At 27.2% G+C, this 12,275-nt stretch overlaps 1 protein-coding gene across 1 annotated transcript; it reads right to left on the bottom strand.

Annotated features, from left to right (window-relative positions):
• Positions 1-7,614: 7,614 nt before the first annotated feature.
• Positions 7,615-10,829, bottom strand: LOC114128254 (uncharacterized). Its single transcript, XM_050207110.1, has 5 exons — positions 10,515-10,829; positions 9,870-9,930; positions 8,379-8,512; positions 7,789-7,927; positions 7,615-7,715 (listed from the first exon to the last, which is right to left on the bottom strand). The coding sequence occupies exons 1-5, from the start codon at positions 10,590-10,592 to the stop codon at positions 7,615-7,617; spliced, it is 513 nt and encodes a 170-aa protein (XP_050063067.1). The 5' UTR covers positions 10,593-10,829.
• Between the last annotated feature and the right edge of the window lie 1,446 nt (positions 10,830-12,275).

Raw genomic sequence — 12,275 nt, 5'->3', positions numbered from 1 at the left:
ACACGCCCGTATAATACATACGCACACACACACACACTCATATATATACATATATGTATATAATAGTAGCTCTGCCGCGCACCAGTCACAACCGGCCGAGGCCCTACTTTTTTTTTTTCGCCGGTGACACACTGGCCCCAAAACCGCGAGTATTTCTATTTGATATTATATTATATATTATTATTATTATGTTAGTTGCCGCGGCGCACGTCGTGTCCGAGCTCGACGTTTCACCTGGATTTTCGTAATTATACGGACTTACAGTCGTTATTACAAGCATTATATTATGCGCGTGCAGGCAGGGCTTAGTGTTATATATATATATGTACTTATATAATTATTATAATATTTTGAGTTAGTTACAACTCATAACGCGATAAACTATGATATATAATTCGTATTTCTTAAAATGTTATTGAATTGTAGTTCGTTGCTGAAATATAATATGACTTTATAAGTTTCTCTCTGCAGTGTTCTTCAAGTTGTCAGCACATCCGTCGAATGAGTAAATTTTTTGTTGTACCTAGTATGAGACAGGTGGTTTATATATTCAAGATAACTTATGATTATCTATAGTCGCTTTTTTTGGCCCAGAAATCTATAATGTGACAGTCTGGTATAACAAATTTTACGAATTTTAATCCAATTTATTTATTTTTGGTGTTTGGGTTTTCTATCGTGTATCCTAATTATTTTATTTGGTCTAACTTAGTTATTTTTAAGTTGTTTGACTGTTCAGTAAATTTTACTATAGCCCATAAAGAAAGATTGCTTTGTTTAATTTGATATATACATTTATTTATTCGACGTATACTGTACTATAATATATTAATGTATACCAGCTTTAGATTTTTTTGTGCGAAAACTTTAATCTGCAAATCTGAAATTCGCTTTCGAATTATCTTCAGAATATATTTGAATATTACGAGTAGTTGTGTAATAAGTACTTAATATTATCATATCAAATTAAAATTTTTTCGAAATTCAATATTGAGGACAAATTGTTTTTAAATTCAGTGATTCTAGTCGTCGCCGTCGGAGGGTACTTACACTGTATAAAGGTCATTAGAAAAGTTTTTGGATGTGACAATATTATTCAGAAATGCTTTTTAATGGTCAGTTTATCCAAGTTCAGTATTTAATGCTCTCCCTCTTCTCCAAATTTAGGTTTAAGTACGCTACTGGGTGCGAATTGAATATTATGATGCTATACGGTATTGCAGGCTTAATGATTCAACGTTCACTGTATTGCATTATCATGTGTGCAGTGTACATAAAAACTGATTAAAAAATAATAATTGAAACGACGTACACAAAACTAATGAGTATTGTATTGAAATAAAATTAGTTCTATATCGTCGAATATAATTTATTATATAATACTACCTTACCGTCAAAATCGATTATAATAAATATTTATTGTTTTAGAATTCGGTGTTCCGACTCGAAGTTGGGAAATAAAAGAGAGACAAACGGGCATGTGTCCGGCTTGTTTGTTTTTACATAAAAACAATATTTTATTAATAGTCTTATTGTTTATACATTTTTTAATCAAGCTCGAAGCTGCGTTTGAAAAATAATAATGACAAATAAAGCGTCAAAATCCGTTATATGTATATAAAAAAAAATCGACTGAAGTAATTTATTTTTTTATGAGCAATGTAATATAATATAATAACTACAGTCAAATATTGTTAGATTTTGAGAATTAGGATTTAAACAAATTCTTTATTTATGGGAAAAAGTGAAGTGAGTAGGCTTGGTGAAACATCCTATATCATGTTAATGTATTGTTTACTATTTTAACGCACAATAGTTGTATATCATGGGGAATGGCACATCGTGCGTTCCTAACGGGTGAAAAACGTTGATAACGTTCGTGTTTAGACATATTCTTCACGGGAAACATTTAATTTCAATTGTGTTTTCGTGCAGTCTTTTATTTAAAATATTTTTTTTATTACAAGTATTGTTTAGTACGTTAGGTGTATAATGCATATTATGTATACATAGGTACCTAACTGTATATCCACCCTCGCAACAACCAATGGTATAAGGGTGCAAAACACAGGCCTATAACGAAAACCATATAATTTTACATTAATATATATATTGTACCCCTTCTACGTTTCCGGCCACCAGGCAGTCTAGTTCGAACAATGCAGTTCACTCTGTTTCTATAATAATATAATAGTACAGTTAGATAAGGTTTTGGCGTCTCGTGTGTTCGTCCGTTTTAGTATTTCTTTTTCCATCGGAGAAACGTTCAAATAATATAATTTACTTTTAATACCCTTTTTTAATTTTTATAATATAATATTTATCTATACAAAAAACTGTATAGTCATATTCGGCCGTAGTCAGCGTGTAACAATATTATTATATCCCGGAAAATTAAAAATAAGATGATGACCTCCTATCGATAGCTGTACCTGTATAATAGCCGAAAATATTTTTGTTGTGCCGCATACGGTTTGATTGTCAGATCGATCTTTTCTTTTATGCTACAATAGATCGTATAATTCATAGTAAATCGAATCGATTAAATGGTAAGTAATGAACGTAAATATAAAATAAGGTACACAGTTTGTAGAGTTTCATAAATTCACACGATTTGCTTTCCATAGTTTTGGTTTTTTGACTTTTCTAGTTATTTTAATTTTACAGACGATACACATTATAGTCTTTTTTATTCACATTTACGTACAAATCAGCTAACTAAATACTGCACTTTACAACATTAGAATAAAAAATCTCAACTCAATATAATACACAATATTATAACAAAATTTAAAATTCCCTATTTAGCTATATCACGTTTGAAATATATGAATAAACACAATGACGATACTCAACCAAACTTTCTACGGATTTCGAACAAATAGTTTTCGTTTTTATTAAAAGCTATAAATTTTTTTAAGCATCGTAAAACTATATTTTATACATCATACTATAATATTATGAATATAAATATATAAATAGTAAATAATATTCATGAATGTAGGACGTATAATAATATATACGCTGTATTTGTAATATATTGTACATAAATTATTATCGAAGTGTTTTATGGTATGTATGGAATATACCTACACGATTTATTTTAGTTTAATATACTTATTTGGTAGTTAAAAATAATTTTTTGTTAATGATTGAAAACGAAAAAGTAGCTGCGATGTCTACTATACTGCAGAGTGCCATAATTACAGTGATTATCTTATGATTGCTGAATACTAATTAGTTATTACTAATTTTAATGTGCATGAAAATTAGATGTTAAAAAAAGACCTTCTTGGAAGAGATCATTATCGATTTTTGGAAGATGCAACGTCCATTATAAAGCAATTAAGTTTCTATTCTAATTTACCGTTTGGGCTGTCCTACTTGTTATTTCACTTATAACACTGCAGTATAGGTAACTGTTACATTATATTAATTCTATTTAGGTATATATACAAATCTCCGTGCCCACAAAGTTAATAAAAATTCGTTTTTAAATCATTCATTCATACAGTCATACTATGCTGTGTGGTTATAGTTGTCTATGACTTTAAGTTACCTAACTACTTAATGCATGAAAATATTTATTACCACCAGGCACTAGTAGTAGGAGGCAGAAACGATAATTAATTTTATTCAAAATCGATTTACCTAAAAATTATTTTTAAGTAGGTATATTAAATTATTAAGATTTTTATTACATGTATATAATAATTATCATATACCTACACTTTGTTATCCGAACAGTAAAAATCATCAACATTTAATATTAGCAATATTTTTTTCCATTTTGTAACATTTATAACACATACTCACAACACACTACAGTCTACAATAGTTGTATGTGTATAATTATATATAATATAGCTATGTGGTCATATGCAGGGTCATACATTTAAGCCTTTGAGACGAAGGTGACCTTTTAGTGGTATTTATATCTTTTGTAGTTTTGACGAAACATTATACTATAAGTTAATAATAATTCATAATTTTTTCACCGTCTGTGTAGATATAGGTTAATGTAATTTATTAAACGATTATGTAACGATGACAAATAAAGTCTATGAAATGTTTTTACCATTAACAAGATTACTAATTTTTAATGAAATATTCAAAATTAAAATTGTAATAACTTGTGTTTCATAAATACCATAAAAACAACATAATATACATACAAAAAATAAAACATCAGATGTAAATTTGAACATGACAATTGTACTCTTTCAAAAAACGGTTAAAAATTTGTGTTTTATCAAATCTGATAAAAAAAATAATATATATATAATTAAACGCTATTAGTTAAATACCTACAAACAGTACAAACAAATGCGGTGCTCTTTTAATAATAATAAAGTAGATTTCCTGCTTATTTGAACTAATTATTTACCTTTTGTATGCTGCCTTTATATATACTCTTGAGTGCTTTTGTTATAGCGCAATTATATTAGGTTTGTGTATGTGCAATATCTTAAGTATAAACATGGACATTATAATGAAAACAATTATTGATTTCTATTATAACTTGAAAACAAAAACAAATGTAATTATAACTAACTAAAACAGTAAAATTATTTATTGTTGTCATCTAAAATCCAAAATACGTTCTTCCATCGTGATGCACAATAACTCAAAAAAAAAAAAAAAATGTCTTGTAGGCCTTCAATGTTTGTTCTAGGCTAAGGTTTAACAACGCGACTGATACTACGCTAAACTTTTAAGATTATATTATCTGATAAAAGAATTGTAATGACAGCAAACTCATGGTGGTATCTGGTATATAAACCGTTTACGTTCCCGGAAAAGTAATGGGTACGCCGGGTACGATTTCCCTGCAGCGTCTATATAGACCGGTATATATATTATTATAATGATTTAATCGACGTCTTGGCCTCCAGTACATAATTCGTATTCACCGTGAACCGATCGAAAAATGATGTAAATCTAAATACGAGTTATATTTAAATAAATGTGCTATTAATGAGGACAATATTCTAAATAATAGTTGTCAGTGTTTATAGTTGTTCAGAATAAACCAAGGAAAAATAAATACACGTTCAACCTAATCAAAGTAAGAAAAAAAAGTTGACTGAATTTCTGTTTGTTTTAGTATTTTGTCTAATATTATATACTATTATATAATATAATATACATGAGGATGAACTTTATTTTTACGCGTGGTAAAAAGAAAAGGGAAAAAAGAAATGAAATTATTAAAGACCTAAACGTCCTAAACACAACCTTCTACATACGCACACATGAACACTCTCGCGTATTAATTTTTATTTGAAATGCCACATTATATATATATATATAAATGAATATATACTGGGTGGCCGGTGGACAGTAATTATTTCAAAAACTATTAATATTTTTAAATGTTTTTTTTCTGCATAATTCTCAGTCGTTAAAAACCAACACAGTTTTCTAAAACAATATATTTTTTATCGTTATTATTTTAAAATTTAAAATTTTTTTTAATGTCAACAATGTGCATTTTTAAACTTAAATCCCGATCCGGAAAAGAATATTTTTTGAAGTTGTTCGATGTATACAAATCTAATTTTAAACGAGCAAATTATACATTTCGTTTTATAATTAATTATACAAGCATTGAAATTTTCCATGAGAGAAGTGGTGTGTTACTGCGGTACCATAATATAGTACCCCGTCGTGTTGGACCGCATCACTACTTCCGTTCATCTAAACCAAGGGTGCCCAAACCCAGGCCCGCGGGCCCCTTCGTGGCCCGTCAACGCTTTTGGATTTGCCCGCCAACATCTATACTCAATACAAAAATGTTTTTTTAATTTAAATACCTATCTGTCCTATCTAATTAAGTATCTATTGAAAATAGAATTTTAGATGAATTATAAGTGTAAGCAAGTCTTGTTCATAACATGGCCCGTCAGCTAAATGTAATTGCAATTATAGCCCGCTTCCAAAATAAATTGGGCACCCTTGATCTAAACTTTAAACCTCACATTACTACTCGTATACGAAATCGGAAATTTTAAAGAACGAAATACCATAAATAATATTCTACTTCAGAGACTAAAATTGAAATATCGTATATGTATTATTGTCATTCAAAGGAGTAAAAGACTTAAAAGAAACATTTAAAAAAAAACGTGTGTAAGTGTTTTTTCTGATATAACGAGTGCTTTACGTTAAATGGATCACGCCGTATACATGTATACATAATAATATGTGCTTATATACTTAGTCGGCTTACGTCACATCGCGCGCGGCTACTGTGTGTACACGTCGACAGTTGGGTATATTATAGTAGGTAGGTAGGCTAACCTATACGATTATTATACACTCTACGTGAATATTAACCATAGTGTTTTTCAAGGATTACAGCACACGAACAAACAGAACGCAGACGTAATTATATGGTTGGCGTTGGGAAAAAGAACGCAAAGACTACACGCGCGCGGCGTTTCACTTTTGAAAAATCATAGGCCTAATATGCACTGCCACATATATATTATACTAAGTGATTTAACAATAAATATACGTTTGCTTATCATTGCCTATAAAAGTTTTTGAAAACATTTTTAAATTTATTTTATTTTTTTGTTGTACATTATTCATGAAACAACTTGATTGGAAGAAAAAATTTCTATATTTTTAAAATCCAGTGCGGCGTATGCATAATATGGACGTATAGGTACCTAACTGAAGTAATAACCATATCAAGAATTTTACAAGAAATAAACACCATGATTTCAACTAAAGCTAATAGTAGTTTTCAAATTAACACCTACACTAAGTAGTTAGTAAAAAGAATAATTTACTCAGCTCGTTTTACAATGAAGCTGTCAAAATTATTAACATTTGTAAACTATTTTATAGTTGAAAATGTCCATCGCAAGATTTGAAAATTTAATAAAATATGTTCTTTATAAATATTTCACACTAGCTTAAATCTAAAAATCTAAAATAACTCGATGCTTTTTTATTTTATATTTACTTCACTATAATATTTCTATTACATGTTATTTATGTAAAAAATCCGTTCGGCGTTTCGATAAATAAATAATATTTAAAAATAATTATAAGGTAGATACTAGATATTGACATCAAAATGATGTAAACCAAATACTTTTAAGTCTTTAATACCTTTCGGTTCTCTAAATAAAAAGAGTCAAAGTTAAAAAATAATATCTCTATATAATGTATACAATATTTATAATAAATTGATGGCTAATATATTATTATGGAAATAAAATATAATTATTTAAAATTAAAAAAAAATATATATATATTTAATTTATTATAAATAAGATTCTAATGCTCACTTATCTATTGTCACTAAAAGTTATAATAAAATCATAATAAACAGTAAACATAGGTATAATGGTAATAGATGACATTTTTATCATGCATTGTAATTTTTTTATTGACGATAAAATATTTTTTGTGTTCTTATATTTTTTTTTATTCTTAAGTATGCGGCATATGTTCCGATGACTAGATAATTCGTCACTGTGATTGTTTAATAACTCATTTACTGATTTGGACATTTAGCATAATATAACTGTGATTATCTAAAATTTGATTTTGAAAATGTTTTACGTAGTCATCGCTATTGTTTCCTAATTTTCTGATTTACAGGACGTTATGCATATTCATCGCAACTACCATGTCATGATCAGTCCAAGTTAATTTTTTGTAGAACCTTTTGACAATCGATATCTCTATCAATAGTACTATAAAAAGAAATTAAAGAATTTTACTTTACTCTAATTTAGATTTATAATATCTTTAATTGAAATAACATACTTGCAAGTGTGATAAAGTCGAAGACACAATAATAATAAGACTCGTAAAAACATAATAAGATAATCAAATAAATAAAATGTACAACAAATACAATTTGATGGCGAAGGAGCCATTCATTAAGAATATTTCCATAACGTGGCTGAAAAAAGAACAATTTTTTATAAATGTTTGTCATTTTAATATTATTCTAATATGTAAATGTAAATTAATCGACTATTTTTAACTTGTAGTGTTTTAAATAGTATTGAAAAAAGACATAATATATGTTAGGTTTGATACAAAGTGGTGCAACTATACATTTATACTTGTACAAGTGTACCTACATGTGTGTACAAATATATAATAATATGCGTAGAAAACATAATCCAAATAATGGTAATGAAAACTTATGATTCTATATAGTTTCTAAAATCTAAAAAATTCTTATGAAGTAATTAAATTCGAAAATATATTAACAATTCAGATTGTATACATCAATACCAAATGTGTTTTTCATGAAATTTAAAAATCTATTGCGAATATGCGTATTAATTCTAATTTTGACAATGGTATCCATTATAGTTTTTAATATTGAAAATTTAATTGTTTACCATGTCTTTAGTTGTGATTTCCCAGTTAGCACGAAATAATACAAAGCTCATTATGAGATACAAAATAATAGCAATTGGGTGTAAACCACATAAACGTTCTTTTTTTTCTTCTATGGATAATTGTTTGAAAAAACCTTTAAAAATAAAATTACATAATTTAAATAAAATTAAAACAAATACGTTCAATGGTAAGAATACAAATCGTCATTTTTAGAAGAGAAAGTGAGAGTTGTACGTTTTTAAAACTAAATTATCCAAAAATTAATTTACTACTTACTTTCATCGCAAAAGTTTCACGATAATTTAGTTTTTGAAACATTAAATAAATTACTTATAGAAAAAATTAACTTTAATAAAATATATAATTATAAATAAAAATAAAATAATTACTAATGTTTTATATTTATAATTAATATACGAGTAACTTATTCAAAATAGTTTTAATAAAAAAGAAGCAATAGCGTATCATCAATATTTATTTACTTATTGATTAATTTATAATTCGGGGTCTCGCAGAAAAACCTCTTATATTTCAAAAGGCAGTTATTTATAAATAAACAAACAAAGATAGAGAAAAATTCTTTTATTTTTGAATTACAAATTTCTATGCCATGTTACATTATATTATAAAATAATTACTTATAGTTTTGAACATTACGTTCTTCATTGTTGATACATTAATGAAGCCTTTCCCGCAAGTTGTCCATAACCCTCCCGAGGTCACCTGATTTATCATTTTTGTGATTATTTTCTCTGGGGATATTAAAAGATGCAAGTTACAGTTAACGATGACAGTTCATCGCCCAACAATCCCTCCTTCAAACACTTAAGGAGGCAAGCACCCAGGCAGTGGGTGCCATTACACCGGAATAGACACGAACTTCAGGGAAAGGGTTCGTCAATGTATCAACAACGAATAATGGCATTTAACGGGTATAATGTTTAAAACTAAGTTATTATTTTATATAATGTATAATGGCATAGTATTTGTAATTCAAAATTAAAATAATTTTCTCTGTACATTTGTTTGTTTATTTGTAATTGCCTTTTGAAGTAAGGAAAGTTTTTTTGCTGAACCCTGGATTATAAAATTAAATTAAATTATAGAAAAACTGTTATACAAACTGTAATCATACTATTAAGAAATCATATTTAACACAATATAAAGACAACCATCCACTGGAATCGGAGTCTTTTTTTGAAAATTTTTAGCACAGAATATAGGTTTGCATAAAATAATAATATATAATATCAATTGTTATAAAGCCTTGTAGCTTTTTTATGTGATACGGGATTTATGATAAAGAAGAGTACTATGAAACGCTGTTGGCCTATATAATCATGTAAATATTTGATTTTACAAATTCTTAAGAGCAAGACTACAGCGTGCCATGAAAATATTATTAATATTATTCGAAACATAATACATTTTTTGTTTTGTAAATGGTATTTATGTATAATATATTATTAAATTGAATAACTCTTACATACTGTAGAATAAATAAGCTATCAATGCCATCGCCATAATCGCCCCAAAAGTGGCAAAAAAAATCTGCAAAAAAATATTATAACGTACTTGAATAATTGTGACAGCAAAAAGATAGAGATACTAGCCCTTCTGTGTACTAAACTACCAAGTGTAGCTGTACCACGTTAGTTAGTTTGTTACTTTACATTTTGATTGACATGTTATATTTCAATTCAAAGATAAACCATTAATGTGTAAACAATTTGTTTTTTTTTAAGAAATAAATTGGATTACCAATGTATTTATGAATTCTTTACAATTCAAAAATTAATTTTACTAAGCTTAGCATAATATATTTACAAATGGTTTTAATTGATCAATAAAATATCTCTATTAGTCTAAATACTTTTAAAATATATAATCATGTCTAGAAAACATTAATTGACATTTGTATTGTAAAATTTAAGTCATTATAAAATATGTTAGGTATATTTTATGTTTATTTTTTATCCAAATACCTAAAAAAAAAAAAAAATCCGTTCAGTAACAATTCGTGTTGCGTTAGCACTTTCGTTTTACTGTTATTTTTTTCGGTTTTTCCCAAAAGATAGCTGAAAAGTGCTGGGATTTCTAATTTTTAACTTACTTTAATTAGTTTTTCTACTTACCGAATTTAAATAACCCACACATCTACAGAGTTTCCAATGATTTGCTAGTGATGTATTCGTATTTGTAGTAGACTGCATGTTTAATAATATATATTATACTATATTAGTATAATATTATTATATACGTTTTTATATTTTTGAACTTTTCAAAATGAAATCTCATCTACTTTAACAGTAATCAACAACTTCTTACAGAAAAAATCATTCTTAACTTAAAAAATAAAAAGTTCTATGTTTGGCGTCTAAAGTCCAAATTCTATTAAAATAAACATATTCGTCTCGCATTTTTAATTGAATATTGAAGTTATTACTGTAGTCTATAGATACCTGTACCATTATTATTAGTGGTCACTATCGAAAACTATTACTGTGTAAAATATATATAGATTATATTGAGTCATTTAAAATTTACAATTTAAATAAATATATTATACAGTATAATATATAAAATACTTAAATACTTTTGGGTCAAAAATTGTTAGATCAGATTTTGTCATTTTGAGGTTTTAGTATAATCTTAGATTTGGATAAAGTTACATAATATGAATAATGATATACATATTATACATTCTGGTTTAATATTATACATAATTGCTTTTTTTCCAAAAAAATTTTAAAAAAAAATGTTCTCTAATAGTATTTTGTCGTTATTGTTGTAAACTGCCGTTATATTGCAATATGGCATCAAGTTATGTGAAAACTATTTTTTTTAAAGTTTTTTCAAATGTCTTTTTGCACGGTTCTACTGGCGTAGGTAATTAACAAGCATTACTATCTCCAAAAATTGATTAAACAAATCATTTTTGGTATATTTCTGCACAATCGAGTACTCATGTAACTATATAACTTTTACGTTTTTTGGACCATATTGTATTATTGTTACGAGTACGCTAATCCGCATATGTTTTATATGTTACTACATTTTCTCCGGTCACTCAGACCCAAGTAGCATGATGGAAACAGTCGTATAGACAATAATATTGTTATGTTATATAACATTTAATAGTGAATAATAATAAATAATTAGTTAATAATAAATATCAAAATAATACAAGACTTGCTTGCGGTGCAATACGTTTTAAGACGAGTCGCGTGTTTTTTTTAAAAATGATATATAATACATATAAGTACCTACCTACTAATACGCGACGAAAATATATTTTTTGCAACTGCAGCAATAATGTATACATTTATAAGAATGAAACATTTGTATATATTATGTATGTAATGCAATGAAGACTAGCCACTTGCCTGCAGGTTAATGGGCGAGGGACAAGGGTGTTAATACATATTTGAACATATTATATCGTCGGCCATAGCGGTATAGAAAAGTAAGAATTGAACAATTTCAATTTTTTTCATAGTTATTAATAAATAATAATACTTATGATACAATAAAACAATTCAAATTAAACTAGGCATAAAAATATTGTAACTTGACGTATAGTCCACTGCGTTTAAAATTGTATAACCGAATGTAAGTTTCACAAATTATAAAAATAACTTGAATACTTATTTATAATAATTTGAAAAAGTTCTACCGCGATAGAACCTTTTTACTTACTAAAAATAAAAATGGCACCACTACTACTAGTTATACTACCTACTTTTCAATCAGGCAGTGTGTTTTTCTTACAAATATTAATAGAATTATTTCGTACCTCTCCTAATAGTTGATCGTTCACAACCAGTCCAATACAACAGTTGTTGTAAAATTGTAGTACTATGTCAATTTAATAAATTTATTTTCGAAAATGATCG

This window comes from Aphis gossypii, chromosome X, assembly GCF_020184175.1.
Source record: "Aphis gossypii isolate Hap1 chromosome X, ASM2018417v2, whole genome shotgun sequence".
NCBI classification, from domain to species: Eukaryota; Metazoa; Arthropoda; class Insecta; order Hemiptera; family Aphididae; genus Aphis; species Aphis gossypii.
This window is presented reverse-complemented; position numbering and strand designations above follow the sequence as displayed.